Source organism: Cebus imitator, unplaced genomic scaffold (assembly GCF_001604975.1).
Source record: "Cebus imitator isolate Cc_AM_T3 unplaced genomic scaffold, Cebus_imitator-1.0 Scaffold248, whole genome shotgun sequence".
NCBI lineage: Eukaryota > Metazoa > Chordata > Mammalia > Primates > Cebidae > Cebus > Cebus imitator.
In genome coordinates this window covers 2,488,225-2,511,873 of record NW_016107563.1, presented here as the reverse complement: position 1 = coordinate 2,511,873, position 23,649 = coordinate 2,488,225, and the positions used below count along the sequence as shown (strand labels likewise).

Below are 23,649 nucleotides of genomic sequence, written 5' to 3'. Positions count from 1 at the left end.
GCCTCAGCCTCCCAAGGTGCTGGGATTACAGGTATGAGCTACCATGTCTGGCCAACATCCTAAATCTCTTAAAAGAGCAGAGTTCTTAATTACATAAGACAAATAAAAACAACTACTTCAATGGAACAGCCCAAAAGGAAAGTAATGCCAAGGACTTAACGTTTAATTCAAACTAAATTATAAATAATTGATATCAGATTCTTTCCTGTTACACAGAAGTCAGGACAGAGTAGAATCACTGGACAGCTGAAATGGGAGTGGTATTTCCAAAAGGAAGGCAAGTGGCCTCCAAATAAAAATGTTCATAAAGTAAAGCTTTATAGCTTTTTTCTGCTGGAGGGACATGAGAGAAGAATGGTGCAGATTCAGGGTTTGACTCAGAACATCTGCTGTACTTACAGTTAAGAACTTGTATCCAAAGACAGAGACTATTCCTGCAATGCTCCCAATGACCATAGAACCGAAAGGATGAATTGTCATATCTGCACAGGTGCCCACGGCAACTCCTCCAGCAAGAGTGGCATTCTGAATGTGAACCTGTGTGAGGGGCAGAAACATAAATGAGGTGAGCTGGATGATGCAGAATTCAGAAGGATCAGGGTATTCTAGAGTTCAATAGACCCACATCACATTCTTCAGTTGAAAGGGTTACTGATTCTTTTTTAAAAAAGAGGGTTCTTTGAAATTGTAGAAGGCCTTTCTTTTTTATATTATTTTATTATTATTATACTTTAAGTTCTGAGATACATGTGCAGAATGTGCAGGTTTGCTACATAGGTATACACATGGCATGGTGGTTTCCTGCACCCATCGACCCATCATTTACATTAGGTATTTTTCCTAATGCTATCCCTCCCCTAGCTCCTCATCCCCCAACAGGCCCCAGTGTGTGATGTTCCCCTCCATGTGTCCATGTGTTCTCATCATTTAACTTGCACTTATGAGTGATAACATGCAGTGTTTTGTTTTATATTTTTGTGTTAGTTTGATGAGAATGATGGTTTCTAGCTTCATCCATGTCCCTGCAAAGGACATGAACTCACCTTTTTCATGGCTGCATAATATTCCATGGTGAATATGTGCCACATTTTCTTTCTCTAGTCTATCACTGATGGGCTTTTGGGTTGGTTCCAAGTCTTTGCTATTGTGAACAGTGCTGCAATAAATATACATGTGCATGTGTCTTTATAGTAGAATGATTTATAATCCTTTGGATATATACCCAGTAATGGGATTGCTGGGCCAAATGGTATTTCTGGTTCTAGATCCTTGAGGAATCACCACACTGTCTTCCACGATGATTGAACTAATTTACACTCCCACCAGCAATGTTACAGCATTCCTGTTCCTCCACATCCTCTCCAGCATCTGTTGTTTCCTGACTTTTTCAGGATAGCCATTCTAACCATTCTAACTGGCATGAGATGGTATCTCATAGTGGTTTTAATTTGCATTTCTCTAATGACCTGTGATGATGAGCTTTTTTTTCATATGTAGGTTGGCTGCATAAATGTCTTCTTTTGAGAAGTGTCTGTTCATATCCTTTGCACACTTTTTGATGTCTTTTTTTTTCTTGTAAATTTGTTTCAGTTCTTTGTATATTCTGGATATTAGCCCTTTGTCAGTTGGATAGATTTCAAGAATTTTCTCCCATTCTGTAGGTTGCCTGTTCACTCTGATGATGGTTTCTTTTGCTGTTCAGAAGCTCTTTAGTTTAATTAGGTCATTTGACATTTGTTAATTAGGTCATTTGTCAATTTTGGCTTTTGCTGCCATTGCTTTTGGTGTTTTAGTCATGAAGTTTTTGCCCATGCCTATGTCCTGAATGGTATTGCCTAGATTTTCTTCTAGGATTTTTATGGTTTTAGGTCTTAAAGTCTTTAATTCATCTCGAGTTAATTTTTGTATAAGGTGTAAGGAAGGGGTCCAGTTTCAGTTTTCTGCATGTATCCAGCCAGTTTTTCCAACACTATTTATTAAACAGGGAATCTTTTTCCCATTGCTTGTTTTTGTCAGGTTTGTCAAAGATCGGATGGTTGTAGACATGTGGTGTTATTTCTGAGGCCTCAGTTCTGTTCCATTGTTTTGAGAGCTTTCTTTCAAGAAGTTGACATTTGGTATTTTTCTTGCCAGTACCTTGGTAGTGAATAAGTAATCAGATTAATGAGGCCAGTGGTGGAAGGCATTTGAGAAAATCAAAAGATGGTTGTAGTGGGAAGGTAGGAGTGTTTAGAGCAAATAATCTAGCAATGTTTTTGTCTATTCGTGCAGTTTTTGGAACACATTTGTGGTTATCATGAACCAAAAGATGACTATGGCCACTGTGTGTTTTGTAGCATCTATGATATTCCAATATCCAAAGAGGAAATGTAGACATTGAAATGTACACATTACATGTGAAAGACAACAGTTTCTGCAAATGTCACTGGGTTGAGGACATTTGAGGATGGAGGAAAGAGGAATTTATTTGTTTTTGAGACAGAATCTTGCTCTGTCTCCTCAGGTGGAGTACAGTGGTGCAATCTTGGCTCACTGCAACCACCACCTCTGGGGTTGGGGGATTCTCCTGCCTCAGCCTCCCAGTAGCTGGGATTACAGGTGCACGCCACCATGTCCAGCTAATTTTTTTTATTTTTAGTAGAGTTGGAGTTTCACTGTGTTGGCCAGGCTGGTCTTGAATTCCTGACCTCAGATGATCCACCCCCCTCAGCCTCCTAAAGGTCTGGGATTACAGGCTTGAGCCACTGCACTCAGTCAGGAATCAATTTTCATTTACCAGACTTTTTCAGAAAAATTACAGTCTGTCCTGTCTGAGAAGCAGAGGTCATCTGTACTTTTAAAAGAGAAACACTGAACTGTACAATTTTTCATTGTTTTTAGTGACTTCTCATGAGACAATTTTTGGAGAATTAAGATACACATCCTCAGCTCTGCTTAAAAAATTAATTACAATAACATCTTCCTCCCCACCCCACTCACCCCACCCAGTTAGAAAGGTAGACTGGCTGATCTGGGATTACTCCTTTACTGATGTTTCTCTAGCTCATAGGCAAGAAACTCACGAGACCAATTTGGGGGAATTCAAAACATATTTTATTTTGAACTAATTGCAGACACATATATGTTGTAAAAATACCACAAAATGTTTCCATATATCCCTTGCCCAGTTTCTCAAATAAGATGTTAATCTTACATAACCATGGAAAGGAAAATAGCATTGATCTAATACTATTAATGACCTTATGTGAATTTCACCACTATTCCCACTGATTATTTTCCCCAATATCCTATTGAAGATCCCACATTGCATTTAGTTGTTAGTTCTTTGAGAGGAATGTTTGCAGTTGGGGAAATGGAATCAGTGTGCATTATCCCACTTTCTGCTGTTTGATAAGTTTTGTTTCTAAGGAAGCTTTTCTCAGAACTTGGGAGCAGTTAAAGCAGTTAACGCTATTATTAAAAAAATACACCTCAAATCTTTGATTTATACAAGATTACATTTGTTCTATACTAGACTGCAAATTCCTTGAGAACACTTTTTTAATTTTCCAGGGTACAAATTTTTTTTTTTGAGACAGAGTTTCACTCTTGTTGCCCAGGCTTGGGTGCAATGGTGTGATCATGGCTTACTACAGCCTCTGCCTCCCAGGTTCAAGAGATTCTCCTGCCTTAGCTTCCTGAGTAGCTGGGATTACAGGTGCCTGCCACCATGCCTGGCTAATTTTTTTTGGGTTTTTATTAAAGATGGGGTTTCAGCATGTTGGCCAGGCTGGTCTCGAACTCCTGAGCTCAGGTAATCTGCCCGCCTCGACGTCCCTAAGTGCTGGGATTACAGGCATGAACCACCGTGCCCAGCCCAGGGTATAGATTTGATTAATAAATAAATGAATGTTGCTATTTTTAAAACATTCTTCAAGATCTGAAGTTTTGTGATTTGTCTTGGGAGCTCAGCAGTGATGCGGAAATTATCTCCTACTTATCTGAGTAACTGTCAGTGTTGTGAAGGGAAATTTCCATGAGGGCTAAGACAGCACTTACCATGTCAAGCTTGCCTCGGGGCTCCACGAGACTGGAGAAGGCATAGGCTGTGAGGACACAGGCAGCAAGAGAGAAGTACGTGTTTACAATGGCCCTGTACTGTTTGTCTCCAGGTTCAGCAATGGCCGAGTTAAAGCTGGGCCAAAACATCCATAGAAAGAGCGTCCCTGTAGTGAACCAAAAGAGGCGATATTAGTTCTGAATGTGGAAGACAGTCCAGACGATGCAGTTTGCTTTGGGCACCAACAATGTCTCTGTTTAGGCTTGATTGCCGACAGTTAAGAGAAAAGAGGAGAATTGAGCCAGCATAAAGTAGTATGCAAAAGATGCTCCTTTTTTCGAGGTTTAATTTTTTTTTTGAAAAAAGAAAGAAAGAAAGAAAAAGAAAGAAAGAAAGAGAGAAAGAAAGGAAAAAAGAATGAAAGAGAGAAAGAAAGAGGAAGAGAAAGAGGGAGAGAGAACTGGAGTCTTGCTTTATTGCCCAGGCTAGAATGCTGTCTAAAAATGGGTATTAAAAACCTCTTTTATGCCAATAATTGTGCTTAACAATGGAGACAGGAAGGAATAAGGGAGGAAAATAACAAACAAGCAGCCAACCAATATTTCATTTAAACCTGTGAAATGCTATGCAATTACTGAGGAGTGATTTATTTCCAATTATGTAGTCACTTTTAGAGTAGGTGTGATGTGGTACTGAGAAGAATGTATGTTTTGTGGATTTGAGGTAGAGAGTTCTGTAAATGTTTATTAAGTTTACTTGTTCCAGGTCTGAGTTCCAAGTCCTGGATATGCTTGTTAATTTTCTGTCTCGTTGATCTGTCTAATATTGATAATGTGATGTTAAAGTCTCCCACTATTATTGTGTGGGAGTCTAAATCTCTTTATAAGTCATTAAGAACTTGTCTTATGTATCTGGGTGCTCCTGTATTGGGTGCGTATATATTTAGGATCATTAGCTCTTCTTGTTGCATTGATCCTTTTACCATTATGTAATGTCCTTCTTTGCCTCTTTTGATCTTTGTTGCTTTAAAGTCTATTTTATCAGAGGCGAGAATTGCAACTCCTGCTTTTTATTTACTTATTTTTTGCTCTCCATTTGCTTGGTAAATCTTCCTCCATCCCTTTGTTTTAAGTTTTTGTGTATCCTTGCATGTGAGATGGGTGTGGATGCAGCATGCCGATGGTTTTTGGCTCTTTATCCAATTTGCCTGTTTGTGTCTTTTGATTGGAGCATTTAGTCGTTTTAAATTTAGGATTAATATTAATATATATGAGTTTAATACTGCCATTTAATGTTAGCTGGTTGTTTTGCCCATTAGTTGATGTAGATTCTTCATTATGTTGATGCTCTTTACCTTTTGGTATATTTTTGGAATGGCTAATACTGGTTGTTCCTTTCTGTGTGTAGTGCTTCTTTCAGAAGCTCTTGTAAAGCAGGCCTGGTGGTGATGAAATCTCTGAGTACTTGCTTGTTCACAAAATATTTTATTTTTCCTTCACTTATGAAGCTTAGTTTGGCTGGATATGAAATTCTGGGTTGAAATTTCTTTTCTTTAAGGATGTTGAATATTGGCCCCCACTCTCTTCTGGCTTGTAGGGCTTCTGCTGAGAGTTCTGCTGTGAGTCTGATAGGTTTCCCTTTGTGGGTAACCTGACCTTTCTCTCTGGCTGCCCTTAGCATTTTCTCCTTCATTTCAACCCTGGTGAATCTGACGATTATGTGCCTTGGGGTTGCTCTTCTTGAGGAATATCTTTGTGGTGTTCTTTGTATTACCTGGAGTTGAATATTATCCTGTCTTGCTAGGTTGGGAAAGTTTTCCTGAATAATATCCTGAAGAATATTTTCCAGCTTGGATTCATTCTCTTCATCACATTCAGGTACACCTATCAAACGTAGATTAGGTCTTTTCACATAGTCCCATATTTCTTGGAGACTTTGCTCATTCCTTTTTACACTTTTTTCTCTAATCTTGTGTTCTCATCTTATTTCATTGAGTTGGTCTTCGACCTCTGATATCCTTTCTTCTGCTTGGTCAATTCAACTGTTAAAACTTGTGCATACTTCGCGAAGTTCTCATATTGTGTTTTTCAGCTCCATTAATTCACTTATATTCCTCTCTAAATGTCTATTCTCGTTAGCATTTCGTCAAACCTTTTTTCAGCGTTCTTAGTTTCTTTGCATTGGGTTAGAACATGTTCTTTTAGCTCACAGAAGTTTCTTATTAGCCACCTTCTGAAGCCTGATTCTGACAATTCATCACACTCATTCTCCATCAGACCTTGTTCCCCTGCTGAGAGGAGCTGTGATCTCCTGAAGGAGGAGAGGCATTCTGATTTAGGATGTTTTCAGCCTTTTTGCACTAGTTTCTTCCCATCTTTGTGGATTTATACACCTGTTGTCTTTGTAATTCCTGACTTTCAGATTGGGTCTCTGAGTGGACGTCCAGCTTGTTGGTGATGATGTTATTTCTGTTTCTTTGTTTTCCTTAGGTGGACACCCCTCCCCCACAGAGCTGGACCTTCCCGGGTTCAGCTGTGCTTGCTGTGGAACTCTCAACCCACAGCGTTTCCAATTGCTGTTTTTTTGTGGGGGTGGGACCAGCTGAGCCCGATCATCTGACTCCCCGCTTCAGAGCCCCCTTTTTTTCTTTTCCTAATTGAACGGTGGATTCTCTCCCAGGTGCCCCAGTCACCCGCTGAAAAGGCACCAGGATCTATGCAATTTCCCGTGCGGGGACTGCGCTGACTGAAACAGCGGCGCTGAGGTTGGTGGCACTTTTCTGCCTGAGAATCTCCCCGTCTGGCTCCCTGCTTCAGTCCCCTTTTCAATCAACTGAATGGGCGACTCTGCCTTCCCCGAGCTCCAAACGCCAACTAAAAGGGCACCCAGTCCCGCAAACTCCACACTAAGAACTGCCGCACTGGGACGCCAGCAAAACAGTCACGCCGGCCAAAAGAGTCGCACTGGCGACCTGTGGGGCTCCTCCACTGGGAATCTCCTGGTCCCTAGGCAACAAAAATTCGTCTGGGAGTCTGGCGTCCACTCAGTCCCTGCACCTTCACTGGGAGCTGCAATCTGGAACTACTGCTAATTGGCCATCTTGGATCTCTCTCCTCAAGGTTTAATTTAATCATCATTATTATTATTATTTAGAGATGGAGACTCACTATGTTGCCCAGGCTGGACTCAAACTCCTGGGCTCAAGCAATCCTGCCTCAGCCTCCTGAGTAGCTGGGACTACAGTCATTCGCTACCATGCCTGGCTTGGATGTTCTTCTTGAGCATCTTCTCACACCTGTGTTGAAGTTAACCTTCCTGATCCCTTTTCAAATAGTTAAGGTTCAAGCAAGTTTATCCACACTCACCAATCATTGCAAACAAGTCTGAGTGGTACACGGACTCTTCATTTTCATGCCCTCTTCTCAGTCCAGGTCGATACAAGATGCCTGCTACAGCCAAGCCAAAGTAGGCCCCAAAGGCATGGATTGTCATTGATGCTCCAATATCAGAGGCCTGAAGGGACAAAATAACATTCATATAAATAGAGGTGAACCTAAGGCTCATTATGGGAGGAAAGTCAAATAAAGAATTGCATTGTTGGTTAAACAATTTTAAAAAAGGGAGAAACAGAAAGATGGTGTCAGCGAAAGCAGGGTAAAACAGGGTGGTAAAATGGAGATAGCACAGACTTTGGAGCCACACAGAACTGACTTTCAAGCCTAGGTCAGTTACTTCCTTGAGATGTGACTTTCAATAAATTATTAAGCTTCTCTGATCTAAATGGGGATCTAAATCTAAAATGGGAAAATATTACCCACTCAACAGAGTTTGTGATGGGACTTAGATGAGACCATATTTCCCTGGTAGGAATGCTAGTTCCCTGGTGGGCACATAAGCTCTGCAGGGTTACTTCTCTAGGTGATGGAGATTCTCAGTGAAATACATATTGCACAGCCTGGCATGGTGGTGCACTCCTTGTAGTCCCAGCTACTCGGAAGGCTGAGGCAGGAGAAAGGCTTGAGCCCGGGAGTTTGAAGTTACAGTGAGCTATGATTGTTACATTGCACTCCAGCCTAGGTAACAAAGCAAGAACTAATCTCAAAAAAAAAAACACACACACACACACACAAAAAAACAAAAAAAAAAAAAAAAAAAAAAAAAAAAAAAAAAAAAAAAAAAAACACACACACACACAAAAAAAAAACAAAAAAAACCAGATCCTGCTTGTGATATGAAAGGAAGATGATATGTTTACTTGAAATTGCAGTTGAGTCTCACTTAATTGTAACTCAAGACTTGAAAATTCAAAAAACCAAAGTTTTTACCCATATATATATTTTTTTATTTTGCTCTATGATGACCTGAAAACCAGCTGAGGTCCCAGATTCATTTGAAGAGAGATACTTTAGATTCCTCTTTAGGATATGATGTGGATTTGACCCAGTTTTCTACATTTCCTACCTCTAGAGGGAATGTTCAGAGGGTCCAATTCTAGACATTTATCTGTCTTACAGACAGGAAGATGATACTCATCTATTTATAAAACATTTTCAAATTTAAGTAAAAAGGTTCTCCTGGTTTTATTCCTTTGTTTACTAGACATAGACAGACACAGTCCCCTTGAAGATCCACACTTGGTTGGATTGAATCAAGTATCTTTCAAGCATGTATGATCTATCTAGCAATCTTTAGCTGTCCAGCAGCACTTAGTCCCCTCCCAGCTGGGAAACCTTGTTTTGCTTCACCCGGTGGCTTCAGGGGGATGGGAGCTGGCAATTAATCGTGCTTGGACTTTACAAATACCATGTGAGTCTATGCCTCTCTTTAAATGCTCACATATTTATAGGTAAATGACCCTCCCTGTTTTTTCCCTTGGGAACCATCAGATAAGTCTTCACCTAGCTAGCACACAGAGTTTACAGAGTCTTTATTAATCTGACCCACTTACCTTGTTGGCTTCATCTTGTATTGATCAAGTCCTTTCAAATTATTCTAAAAGTTTTCTTTTAGTTCCTCATTACCAGTTCAAGACTGTGCTTGTTATTACCTTGGCTTAAAGAACATTGCTCCCCATTAGTTACTCGAAAACTTCTAGGTATCTTTTGGGTCCAGTGTAACTGCCACTTCCTCAAAGAACCCCTCCTTGATTCTACAATCTGATCTTCCAGTCACACTTTCTCATAGCCCCCCCCCCACATATTTTTCATAGCATGTACTGCAGTTTATAATAACATTTGTGTATCTGTGTCTTTGGCTAGGTGGATGAATGTGTAATTATTTGTTTGGTTGGTTTCTGTCTGTCCCACTAGATTGTAAGCTCTGTAAAAACAGGAACCTTCATATTTTGTCATTGAGTCCCTAGCACCTAGAAAGTTGTTAAAAATTGAATTAAATGTTAATAGAAATATAAACAAAATAACAAAGTACTAGAGCGTGCCCCAAAATGTTATTTATTTATTTATTATTCCTGGGAAGAATCAATGAAATATTTGTGGAGAAAAATGTTTGACTGCGGCCTTAACAAAAACCTGTACAAAGCTTTATATAGGGCTATTCACCTAGTAGTCAAAACAGTAAAAGGAATTGATCATTGATTGTCAAAAGAAGAGTTGAGGCATTAGAAAAATCTGGAGGTGAATTCAGACTCTGGCAAGTCATTCAGCATCTGCGATAATCAGTTTTTATGGTGTATATATGATAATAAAAATAATACCTACCATACAGTGTTGTTGTAAAGATGAGATAAGATAATGTTTATAAAACTCCTGGTGTGCAATAGGCACTCAGTAAATGGTGGCTATTAGTATTTGCTAGGGCATCCCTCTTACCAAGATTTGCTCCCACATACCGTGGACACCCATTTTTTTTTTTGTAACCAGAACTGGTGCCCAAAGCTAGGTAAGTATAAATTTTCCAACTCTTACCTTAAATATTTCACCAACCAGATATTCATTGCCAGCAAAGAAAGCAATTTCTATAATTGTCATGATCAGCATTTGGATGGGGCTTGTTTTTCCTAGGACAGCTCCAAAAGATATCAGAACTGTGGCTGTACTGAAGTCTGCATTTATCATGCTGAGGGGAAAAAGAATAGATTGAAGAGTAATGCACACTCAACCTAAAGCTGACCAAGGTGCAATCCCATCTCCCGTCAGGCCCATCCAGTGCTTCTCCCAGGCCTACTCATCACCTCCCACTTCCTTACTCCTCCTCTTTTCCTTTGACCAGACCCTCTTTAGTTGCTCTAATGTACGTATTTTAACTTACCTTTTATCTCCTTTAGGGTTTTAGCTTATATTTGTTGATCTCATAAATGAATTATTTCCTGGAGTGTGTGTTTACTATTGCACACCAAGAATACATGTTTACATTTTAAAAACAATCTGAAAAATAACTAATGGGGAATTTTTGCTCCCTGTAGCTGAGGTGGAAGGAATAATGATTTTATGAAAGATGGCTTCTCATATCCTTAAAGTCAAACCATAGAGGTTACAGACATGAATGTATTATCCAGCTCAGTAGAGCAAGGCATTGCTTCAGATTTTTGAATTTCAACAATTTTTTGTTGCATAAGGGAGACAGTTTGCCAGCCAGTACAGTAAATGACAGTGGACTAACAGAAAAACTATTAACCTGGAAAATAAAGAATTGCCTTAGTCTGTTTGGACTGCCATAACAAAATACCATAAACTGGGTTATTTATAAATAACAGAAATTTATTTCTTACAGTTCTAGAGGCTGGGAAGGCCAAGATCAGATGCTGACAGACTTGGTGTCTGATGAGGGCTCCCTTTCTGGTTAGTAGATGGTGCCTTCTAGCTGTGTCCTCACATAGTGGAAGGGGTGAGGAGTCTCTTGTGGACCTCTTTCACAAGGACATTGATCCCATTCACAAGCACTCTGCCTTCAAGACCTGGTCACTTCCCAAAGCCCCTACCTCTTAATATCATCACATTGGAGGTTAAGATTGTAATATATGAGTCCTGGAGGACACAAACATTCAGACCATAGTAAGGATGCTCACTTTTTGATTCCAATGTTAATTTTCTGTCCATGGCTGTGCAGGATCCCCTGTGCAATAGTGCCCCACTGGAGGCCCAAAGCAGCAATGAGTAGGTTGAAACCCACACTGCTGAAGCCATATTTCTTCAGGAAGGTCATGAGGAAGCCAAACCCAACAAATATCATAACGTGTACATCTTGGAACACTGGAAAAGAGAAAAGGAAAAAAATCTGTGTTAGGAGAGCTTGAAGAAAGTACTGCGTCATAGTGTATCCCACTTATTAAGTACTACCACCTTTGTATAACACACTGGGAGAAGAGAGCATTGGTTGGGAAGCAAAAGTGTGGTTCCAATGCCAGCTTGACTACTTACCAGCCAAGAAACCTTGGCAAGTTATTCAGTGCTTGAGACTTTTTTTGGGGAAAACTATGCACTATTATAGCAGGGTGTTTTTCATCCTGTCTCTGAGGAATTTTACATTGTTTTCTACCTGAGGACAGCTTTGAAAAGCACAGAGCAAGCATCACTCTTTCTTGCAGACTTTCCCAATACTCCCAGGAAATGGAGTATTTTTTATTTTAATTTACATAGCTTTGTGTATATACTTCAGCTTTATCATTTGTCATGCTGTATTAGCATTTACTTAGCATTTGTCATACTGTAATAGTCAATAAGGTGTCCATCTCCTGCACTAGATTGCGAATTTCTTGATTGAAGGGTTTAGGATACATTCATACTTGGCTCTCTTAAACTCAGCATGGTAGCTTGCATATCAGAGATAAAATAGTACATTTCTTTGATGGATGTGTGAATAAATACATGAGCTACAGTCTCCATTCATCAAATGTATATAATAGCACCAGCCACAAAAATCTTAGCCGATCATTATTTGAATCAAATGGGATAATTTCTTTGTTATCATTGTATGAACCATGAAGCATTAATAAACATAAAGGCTGTATCCTCTTGAGTAACAAATATTCAACTTGTTTTCTGGGAATATAGGCTCTGCCTGAATTCAATCACATGATTGTGTGACCCTGGGCAAGTCACTTATTCTCTATGAGCTTCAGTGTTTTCATCTGCAAAGATTATAAAGACCCTATTTCACAGAATAATCCAAGTGGGATCACTGGTGTGGCAGGATTTGTATACAGTAAAATATTACACCAATAAAACATATGATCAAATACGAGATAGTGAAAACATGAGCTCTTCCTTCAAGAAACTAACAGCTAAGTTGGTAAGACATATATATGGATCAACCATGTGTGAAATTGACATTTTGCATTGAAAATAATCCTTTGATCTGAAGGGAGTATCTGGGCAGTATATAACAGCATCCACCACAGTGGACAAGCCTGATGACCATCGCCTCTTTTTAATTAAACATCACCATTGTGACCAGAGGTTTAAGTGGAAATAGGTATGAGGGAAGATATGCCTAGAAACTATGTTCCAGAAGAAACTGACATTAGAAGTCAATTAATTTGCCCAAAGGGTGAAGTCAGGATTTGAATTCCAGCCTGACTCTCCTGATTTCTCCATTTTTTGAGCACTGTAGGAGTATAAAATAACCAAAGCAGAGCTCTGGCTCTTGAGGCACACAGAGTCGTTACTACTTCTTGGCTCCTCTCTACTTCTGTTCTGCCGTCAGGCTCAGGGGCTAGTATGTTGAGAGGAAGAGACTACAGCACACTATTCAGGCTTGTCTATTAAAATGGATGCTGAGACGTGCTGCCCAGGTGCCCCTTCGGATCAAAGAGCTTATTCATTCCATTCTCCCTGGCGGTCAGGAGTGCTGCCAGATAAAGCTCTAAGCTCTCAGTTTTCTCTGGAAAATGCTCTTGTTTTCCTGAAGATCATAGCTCTTCCCTAGGATAGTGTGCACCCAATAACTGATTCACATGAGTAACCCCTTGTCTCAGAAAAGAACCACCTGAAACTGGACAGTCCTAGCTTCAGAATCTCCTGCAGGGTTAGCTGAGGGCTTCTCCTTCTCTGCCCAAATCCTTTTCCCTCAGGTGTTGACCCTTCAGGTGTTGATTCCCATCCCAGGGTACCTACCCAGGGTACCCACCCAGGGTACCCTGAACTGAGATTTTACCTGACCCGCTGGTGGGCACTTGTCAACCAACATTAACCTGTTTCCCTTTTTGCTTTTTGAAGTATAGATGACCACATATATTCATTTTTCTTTACACATTGTTTTGCCAGGATTTAATTTTTATAGTAAAAATTTGATATAGATCATAGAATAAGTTGGAGGGGAACTTAGAGAATATGCATGACTCTTACTATGGTTTCACTAAACCTTTATGGGACTCAGTTTCCTTTTAAGGAAGACTTGGGTTACATGATGTCTAAAGTGTCTTAGCTCTACAATTTGCTTTATGCATTTTATTTTGCATTTAGGTCAGGACTCTAAGACACAGGCAAATTAGGTGACTTGTATAGTCCTCACAAAGTAGAATAAAAATAAAGACTCAGGCTTTTCTTCATTTTTTAAAATCACACAAAGCTTTTTTTCTAACATTCTTTTTTTTCCTTTTTTACTTAGAGCACTCTTGTTCTCCCTGTAATCTACTGATTTTATTTATTATCATTATTATTTTTAATATATATTTTATTGCATTTTAGCTTTTGGGGTACATGTGAAGAACATGCAGGATTGTTGCATAGGTACATACATAGCAATGTGGTTTGCTGCCTTCCTCCCCCATCACCTATAGCTGGCATTTCTCCCCACGTTATCCCTCCCCATCTCCCCCCTCACCCTCCCCTAGTTCCCTCCGCAACAGACCTCAGTGTGTGCTGACCCCCTTTTAAACTGCGTAGTTACCAACCGATAAGATTTGGGTCTGTGTCCCCACCCAAATCTCATATTGTAGCTCCTATAATTCCCACGTGTTGTTGGAGGGAGCTGGTGGGAGATGACTGAATCATGGAGGCAAGTCCTTCCCATGCTGTTTTTGTGATAGAGAGTGAGTCTCACGAGATCTGATTTTTTTTTTTTTTTTTGATGTGGAGTCTTGCTTTTGTTGCCCTGGCTGGAGCGCAATGGTGCCATCTTGGCTCATTGCAACCTCCATCTCCTGGGCTCAAGCAAATTCTCTTATCTCAACCTCCTGAGTAGTTGGGATTACAGATATGGGTTTTTGTTTGTTTGTTTGTTTTTGTTTTTGTTTTTTAGTAGAGATGGGGTTTTACTATGTTGGTTAGGCTGGTCTGGAATTCCTGACCTCGTGATCTATCTGCCTCAGCCTCCCAAAGTGTTGGGATTACAGGCGTGAGCCACCGTGCCCGGCAATCTGATGGTTTTAAAGGCAGGAGTTTCTCTGAACAAGCTCTCTCTTTGCCTGGTGCCTTCTATGTAAGACGTGACTTGCTCCTCCTTACCTTCCACTGTGATTGTGAGGCCTCCCCAGCCATGAAGAATGGTAAGTCTAATAAATGGCTTTCTTTTGTAAATTGCCAGTCTTGGGTATGTTTTTAACAGCAGCGTGAAAATGAACTAATGCACCAACTAATTTAAGAAAATCTAATTTCATAAATGTCTCTTAGTGGAACAATTGTTCTGCAGATTTCATCTCTCTTCCCCTTTGATGGAAAACCAGACATTTTATATCTGGGGAAAGAAATTTCATGTATTAACTGCTTCAATATAGTTCCCTCTTCTAATCTAATTCTTGTTACTGCTTTTCACCACAAGGGGGCTTAAGAACCTCATTTATTATTTAAATTAACAAGGAGGCTCTTGACATAATGATTCGGTATGAAAGATATGAATAAAAAGATTTATAAACAACTAGGGTTATTGCGTTACCATTTATCCTGCTTTAAGAGTTTGTGGGTGGGAACCAGAGAGAGGGCCACAAATATAGTTGTGTGGTGCAAGGCTCTGCCACTAAAGTAACACAATATCCATTTTATAGAAGAAAAGGAATTTCTTTAGGAGTTTGTACTTTGGAGAAATCTTCCAACAGGTTTTAAGGATTGTCAAATCTTGTCTAAATCAATGATTCTCAACAAGAGGTGCTATTAGCCCCCAGGGTACATTTGACAATGCCTGGAGATGTTTTTGGTTGTTGCAACTTGAGGAGGTAGAGAGCGGTGCTGCTGATGTCCTGATGTACAGACCAGGGATGCTGCCGAACATCCTCCGATGAACAGGATAGCTTCCCACAAGGAAGTATTTGGCCTAAAATGTTAAGGGTGCTGCTGTGGAGAAACTCTCATCTAAATCAACTACGCTTTTAAGGATTCATAGTTAATAGTGTAAAACTTCCCTTTCCTTTAAACGTTTTAGACCAAAACAGAAAATGCTGGCTTGATTTACTTAAAAATTTCTGCCCAGTAGCACAGCAAATTTTGCACTCTGTTTTGGGCCAAGATATCAGGGGTGATGGAAGCAGGTGCCTACATTTTCCTTGCTTCCTTCTCCCGTTCCTTGCTGCCCTCTGAGGTCATAGCAACTCAAGTGTTTTTATTTAAAGCATTTTCCTGAAAATTGTTAACAGTAAATAAAAGAGGATAGTGAAAAGTATAAAAGTGAAGAAATCTCAAGGCATTAGAATCCTACATTGTTCTTAGCATTCACATCTCCCTGGCTGTGGTAAGTTGTGTCTTTCACACTTATTTATTTATTTTATTTTTGTTTATTTATTTTTTTAGATGAAGTCTCACTCTATTGTGCCCAGGATGGAGTGCAGTGGCACAATCTTGGCTCATTGCAGCCTCTGACTCCCGGGTTCAAGCGATTCTGCCATCTCAGCCTCCTGAGTAGCTGAGACTACAGGCATGTGCCACCACACCCGATTAATTTTGTATTTTTAGTAGAGACAGTGTTTCACCATGTTGGCCAGGTTGGCCTTGAACTCCTGACCTCAGGTGATCCACCAGCCCCAGCCTCCCAAAGTGCTGAAATTACAGGCATAAGCCACCGTGCCCAGCATCTTTCACGTTTAGAGAAGCATCACACTGATCCAAAACACTGTGTTAGCTCCATGATAGCTAGTAATTTATATTCCATTTGAATTGTTTACTAGCTGCGTGTCTTTGGTTAACCAGTGAATCTCTCTGAGCCTCAGTTTCCTCATCTGTAAAATAGGAGTAATACTTCATAAGGCTCCATGAGGGCATGGACTTTGTTTAATTTACCTCCTCATGTCTCCAGTGTCTGGGAAAGAGTGCTTGTGAAATATATTCAGAATAAACATGTAAACTGTGGTGTACATCTAACATCCAACAAACTTTTTATGTTTTGATATTGATGTATATTAAGGACTATCATATTTAGGATCAATATTAAGGGAGGCCACAATATTTAGCCATTTTCAAATAGATAAACCTGTTTCTTTGCTATTAGTTGATGACATGGATAAAACCCCTCATATTATCAGTTGTATAAAAAACAATTTCATCTCTATGTGTGTGTGTGTGTGTGTGTGTGTGTGTGTGTGTGTGTGTATGCCTGAATATATCTATATATATTTTAAACTCACAGTGCCTTATCTTGGAAAACAGCAGCAATTGCTTTGAATTCTACAATTTTTGTTCTGAATAAGGAACAAGGGAAATAAGATCACTCACTTTGCTGTTTTTCACTGAGTAAACTCATTTTCCCACAGATAATGTATTTTCATCCTTTGAAAGCTGACTGATGTTAGTGAAGACCAAAAAATATTTTGGCAAATCTGTTGGAGACAATAGATCCATGTAGACAAATGTGGCCTAAATTCCTACCTGATAAACAATGCTGCCTATAAAATATAGTGGTTAATACACAGGTTTTGGCTGGGCGTGGTGACTCATGCTTGTAATCCAAGCATTTAGGGAGGACAAGGCAAGTGGAGCGTGAGGCCAGGAGTTCAAGACCAGCCTGGCCAATATGGTGAAACCCCATTTCCACTAAAAAATACAAAAATTAACCGGGTGTGGTGGCGGGCACTTGTAGTCCCAGCTACTTGGGAGGCTGAGGCAGGAAAATCACTTGAACCCAGGAGGCGGAGGTTGTGATGAGCTGAGATCATTCCACTGCACTCCAGCCTGGGCAACACAGTGAGACTGTCTCAAACACACATACACACACACACCCCCAGGTTTTGGATGTAGACAATCTGGGTTGGAATCTGACTAAGCTCTTTCATGTACTAAACATTTGACCTTGGGCAAGTTGCTTAATCTTTCTAAACCTCAACTTTATCATAGGTTTTTCTTCCTAACATGTGTATTCCAAGGGTTGTTTTGAGGATTAGAAAATAAATACACAATAAATTAGCACAGTGCCTATGACAAATTAAGCATCATTATAATCAGTGGTTTTATTATAATTAAAAATTTGTCCTACTTTCCTGTTAAAAATTAATTTGGATATGAGGTTGTTAACCAGAATCTGACAGTATACAATTCGCCATCATCACCACCATCACCATCAGCAGCATCAACATCCTCAGCATCATCTCATTCATTAGTTTAGAGGGTTTAATTTATGTTCTTAATTTTGTTCTATTCTACTTTGATAGCTTGTAATAGATTATCTTGCAAACTCTAATGTATTAGTCTGTTATCACACTGCTAATAAAGACATACCCGGGACTGGGTAATCTATAAAGGAAAAAGGTTTAGTTGACTGACAGTTCCACAAGGCTGGGGAGGCCTCACAATCATGGCAAAAAGCAAAGGAGGAGCAAAATCATGTCTTACATGGTGGCAGGTGAGAGAGATTGTGTAGGAAAACTCCCCTTTATAAAACCATAAGCTCTCATGAGACTTATTCACTATCACCAGAACAGCACAGGAAAGACCTGCCCCCATGATTTAATTAACACTCACTGGTTCCCTCCCACAACACATGGGAATTATGGGAACTACAAATCAAGATGAGATTTGAGTGAAGACACAAACCATCTCATTCTGCTCCAGCCCCTCCCAAATCTCATGTTCTTGCATTTCAAAACCAATCATGCCTTCCCAATAGTCCCCCAAAGTCTTAACTCATTTTAGAATTAACTCAAAAGTCCACAGTTTCATCTAAACAAGGCAAATCCCTTCCACCTGTGAGCACATAAAATGAAAAGTTAGTTACTTCCTAGACACAATGGAGGTATAGGCATTAGGTAAATACACCCATTCCAAATGGGAGAATTTAGCTAAAACAAAGTGGCTACAGGCCCCATGCAAGCCTGAAATCCAGTGGGTGGTCCTTAAACCTTAAATTTCCAAAATGATCTCCTTTGACTTCGTATTTCACATCCAGGTTACGCTGATGCAGGAGGTGGGCTCCCATGGCCTTGGGCCGCTCTGTGCTTATGGCTTTTCAGGGGATAGCCTCCCTCCAGGCTGCTTTCACAGTTGGTGTTGAGTGTCTGTGGCTTTTCCAGGTGCATGGTGCAATCTGTCGGTAGATCCGCCATTCTGGGGTCTGGAGGATGGTGGCCCTCTTCTCAGCTCCACTACACAGTACTTCAGTTGTGACTCAGTGTTTGGGCTTGCACCCCACATTTCCCTTCTTCACTGTTCTAGCAGAGGTCCTCCGTGATGGCTCTTCCCCAGCAGCAAGCTTCTGCCTGGACAACCAGGCACTTCCATACATTCTATGAAATCTAGGCAGAAGTTCCCAAATTCTTGACTTCTGCGCACCCATAGTCCCAATACCAAGTGTAAACTGCTAAGGCTTGAGGCTTGCACCCTCTGAAGAAACAGCCTGAGCTGTTCATTGGCTCTTTTTAGCCATGGGTGGAGCTGAAGCACCTGGGATACAAAGCACCATGTCCTGAGGTTGCATAGAATAGGGAGGCCCTGGGCCTGGCCAGGAAACCATTTTTCTTGCCTAGGCCTCCTAGCCTGTGATGGGAGGGACTGCTGTGAAGGTCTCTGACATGCCCTGGAGACATTTTGCCCATCATCTTGGCGATGGAGGAACATTTGGATCCTGGTTACTTATGCAAATTTCTGCAGCTGGCTTAAAATTTTCCCCAGAAAATGAGTTTTTCTTTTCTACTGCTTCATCAGGCTGAAAATTTTCTAAACTTTTATGCTCTGTCACCTCTCAAGTGCTTTGCTGCTAAGAAATTTCATCTGCCAGATACCCCGAATCAACTCTCTCAAGTTCAAAGTTCCACAGAACTTTAGGTCAGGGGCAAACCCTACACCAGCCTCTCTGCATAGCAAGAGCCATCTTTACTCCAGTTCACAACAAGTTCCCCATCTCACTATCAGCATTTTGGTCAAAGCCATTCAATAAGTCTCGGGGAAGTTCCAAACTTTCCCATATATTCCTGTCTTCCTCTGAGACTTCCAAACTGTTTCACCCTCTGCTTGTTACCCAGTTCCAAAGTTGCTTTCACATTTTTGGATATCTTTACAGCAGCATCCTACTCCACTGGTACAAATTTACTTTATTAGTCTGTTCTCACACACACTGCTAATAAAGACATACCTGAGACTGGATCATTTATAAAGGAAAGAGGTTTCATTGACTCACAGTTCCACATGGCTGGGGAGGCCTCACAATTGTAATGGAAGGCAAATGAGGAGCAAAGCTATATCTTACATGGTGGCAGGTGAGAGAGCTTGTGTAGGGGAACTCCCCTTTATAAAACCATCAGATCTTGTGAGACTTATTCACTATCAAAACTCTCCTTGTCTTCTATTTCTTATAGATATACGCCAGCTGCTTTGTTTTCTCACATAACTCTGGTGAAGAGAGGCTAAAAATACATCTTCTCTTGTCCAAATGCATTTATATCTCTAATCTTGCTTCGTTTCTAGGAATGGCATTTTTAAACCATCTAAATGTATGGAATACATTTAGACATTGAGATGTGTCTGGTCACACATCTCCTTGTCTGCCTTCCTCCCTGGAATGTAAACTTTGTGAGGACATGGACTTTGCCCATTTTGTCTTTTTTTCATTTACTTTCCTTTTTAAAATTGATATATAATATTTACACACGTTTATGGTATACATGTAGATGGTATTTTGATAAATGCAAATGATGTGTAATAATCAAATCATGTTATTCAGGATATCCATCACCTTGAACATTTATCATTTCTTTGTATAGGAAACATTTCAAATTTTCTCTCCTAGTTATCTTGAAATATATAATACATTGTTGCTAACTACAGTCACCTTACCGTACTAACAAATACTACAACTTACTCCTTTTATCTAACTGTATATTTGTATTCATTAACCATACTTTCTTCATCACATTCCCTGTTCCAACACTCTTCCCAGCCTCTAGTAATCATCATTCTACTTTCTACCTCCATGAGGAGAAAAGGGAATTCTTACACACTGTTGGTGGGAATGTAAATTATAATGTAAACAATAAGGAAGTTTCTCAAAAAAACTAAAAATAGAACTATCACATGAACCAGCAATCTCACTACTAGGTATATTTACAAAGAAAATGAAATCAATATGTTGAAGAGAAAGAGGTATCTGCACTTTTATGTTTATTGCAGCACAACACAATAGCCAAGATATGGAATCAACCTAAGTATCCATCAGTGGATGAATAAAGAAAATGTGGCATATATACAAAATAGAATCCCATTTTGTTTGTTTGATTCACTGTTTAGTGCCTAAAAGCTTGAGAGATTTGGAGATTACTTGCAAGAATTGGGAGCTTAATAAATATTTTCTTCATGAATCACAAAATCAGTAAATTTTTATGTTTCTTACAAGTGGTGTAGAAGAGTGATGTGACTATTAAATTATATTTTTAAACAGCTTTATTGAGATATAATTGACATATAAAATTACATATATTTCAGACATACAACTTGACGTTTTGATATACGTATATTTTGTGAAATGATCACTACAATCAAGCTAGTTAACACATCTATTACTTCTACATTGTTACCATTGTGTGTGTATATATGTGTGTGTGTTCGTGTGCGTGTGTGCGGGGAGGGGGTAATAAGATTAAATTGAAGCTGTATCCCCTCAGCAAATTACAAGTATCCATACAATATTATTAACTGTCATCATTATGCTGTACAGTGGATACCCAAAAATTATTTATGTACTGTTAGGTTACCGAAAAATGACCATGTTTAGTGACTTTTCTTCAACTTGGTTTTGATCTCAAATTGTGAATTGAAGTTTTACCTAGGAGCTTTGATGCTGGAACTTAGAAAGTTCAGCTTGAATCATGCAATTATTAAGCTCTTAAAGTCTTAAGATAACTTTGTGTAAATCATACTAATGTTAGATCATATTTTTGGCATTTTTAACATTGTATTTCATCTTTTGTTTACAGATGTGCCAGATAGTGGAGTCTTAGAATAAAAGAATCATATTTGTTTTATTTTTGAATAAATTTGCTGTAGCACATGCTTAGTACTTAATAAAATATTTACCAAATGGGTAAATGAATGAATGAATGTAGTGTACAAAAGCATACATAGTTGAACATAATTTTTTTGTTTTATTCTCTAACTTGCAAATTATAAAACTTATTTAATCAAGAACCCTCTTGAACAACTATGCAGTGTAAATACAACTAGACTTGGAGTCTAGTTTTTTCTGTCTTACTATCCTAACTCTGTCCTTAATTTTCAATTTTGTATTTTTACTAAGTCACTTAGCAACCTTAGGCCATAATTTCTTTGTGGGAGTACCCCCATGATACTAATTATCTCAAAAAATGTACAAATAAAAAAGAGTATCAAACTGTTTTTTAAAAAGCTTAGACACATGCTGTGAACTGTAATAAACATTATACTATTTTAAATAATTTTTATATTTTCAAAATTATTTGAGCCTTACTTAAGAAAAGTAAGTAGTCTACATAATGGTGACATACTACTGTCTCCCTTCCTGCTTAATGAGGTAATGTATGTGTCTGGTTCATAATAAAGACTCAATAAATGGTAGTTGCCATTGTTGTATTAACTATTTTATAGCCTGCCCATCCAAACTTGAAATTACATTTCTTTCTTCACTCAGTCATCATTTCGAAGGAAGAATTTTGTTTTTAAATATGTTAGATATTCACACATTTCTTTTCATCTCAAAGAAAAAAAAAACAACTTCCTTTCAGAATATTATAAAACCCTGAGTACATCTCTTTAATGAAAACTCCATTAACTTCCTACAACATACTAAATACCCCTCCTCATTCTTTAGAATCAAATTCCACATAAAATCTAGGGTCCTCTTCTTATAACTCCATTTTCTTAGAACTCTCTGTCTTCCAAAGTTACCTCTGGCCCTTTCAGTGGGGAATGCAAAGGAGGTGTGATACTTTTCTTTGCAGAGCTAGCGAACAACTGAAGGGAAAAAGAAGGTCATTTAGCAGTAGTTAATCAATACAAAAAGCATCAATTATTTTAAATTTCAGCTTCTTGTTCTGATATTTTAATAGGAAGAAGTTTTAACCAAACACATTAATCACAGAGTAGAAGGCCAGATGCCATAGCAGAAACATGTAATACCCTTAGCACTCATAACTATCGTATAATTCTACAAGGAGCTCAAAGGTTTACAGTATTCAATGGTTTTACATTCTGAGAACCTGAAGAACCCAAACATGTATAGTAAGTAGTAAATTGCCTACTCACGAGGATATAACACAAGGAATGTTGCCAAGTCTGTTGGCTTGGTGATGTTGCGCTGCTGAGTATGCTGGTCCGTTTCATACTGAACAAATAATCCAAATAAAACAATCATGAAAATTTCCAGGCCTATGGCTACAAGAGGGAATTTGAACCTCATGTTTGTGGCAAAGGACAGAGGCACACTGAGAGCTTCACAGGCTGTGAGATGTTGATAAGAACAAAGGACTGCTCTGTGTGCGGAATTTTACTGCATGTTCAAGAAACCCCAATGACATCACAAGAAAAAAAATGGGCAAAACTGGTTAAAATGCTCCACCCACTGAGGAAAATTATGCTCTGTAATCTAATTGTTGTTCCAAATGTTGATTTGAAGAATATGCAACGAAGTTGTGAGAAGCTGGATGATGCCAATGATCTACCGCGCAGATCTCTAGAATCATGTTTAACTTAGTTTAGTAGGCATTTCTTGAGGGCTTATTGTACACCAAACATTATGGTAGGCTTTGTAGAAGCCATGAATTTAAAGAAAAAGATAGAATTGGCCTATTAACTTCTTGAGGAAATTAAGGATCTAGTTGGGAAAACATAAATATAAACAAATGATGATTATATAAAAACACATTAAGTGATATAATAGTGGTTATGAAAGTATTAGAAAACATAAATAAGGCAGTGATACTTTTTGCCTTAGGCCAAGAAGATTAGCATATAAAATAATATCAATGTAAGAATTAAAAAATAAATAGGGTTTTGCAAGTGAAACAGATGGAGGAAATGGTATAAAGCTTGGGAGAACATGGCATGTTTTGGAAATGGCAATTAGTCAAGTAAAGCTGGAACCTAAAAGAGATGATGAGGAAAGGAGGAAGTGGCAGAGATAATGTAATGGAGGTGGCTGTGTTGTAAAGTCCCTCACGTTCAATATTGAAGATGCTACATATTAAATCTTATCCCATGAGCGATGAGGAATATATAGGACTGTAAGGGGCAGTTTTGTTTATTTATGGTTTTTCTTGACTCCTTACTCTG

General features: G+C 39.1%; 1 protein-coding gene across 1 annotated transcript in view; it reads right to left on the bottom strand.

Moving 5' to 3' along the window:
- RHAG (Rh associated glycoprotein) overlaps positions 1–22,851 on the bottom strand; it is a 29,912-nt gene extending 7,061 nt beyond the window's left edge. The window contains exons 1-6 of the mRNA XM_017498662.2: positions 22,624–22,851; positions 11,064–11,247; positions 9,964–10,114; positions 7,405–7,552; positions 4,039–4,205; positions 400–537 (exon numbers count right to left, since the gene is read on the bottom strand). Coding sequence (XP_017354151.1) covers positions 400–537; positions 4,039–4,205; positions 7,405–7,552; positions 9,964–10,114; positions 11,064–11,247; positions 22,624–22,777 — 942 coding nt within the window. The 5' untranslated portion in view covers positions 22,778–22,851. The remainder of the gene's footprint in view (positions 1–399; positions 538–4,038; positions 4,206–7,404; positions 7,553–9,963; positions 10,115–11,063; positions 11,248–22,623) is intronic.
- Positions 22,852–23,649: the final 798 nt, after the last annotated feature.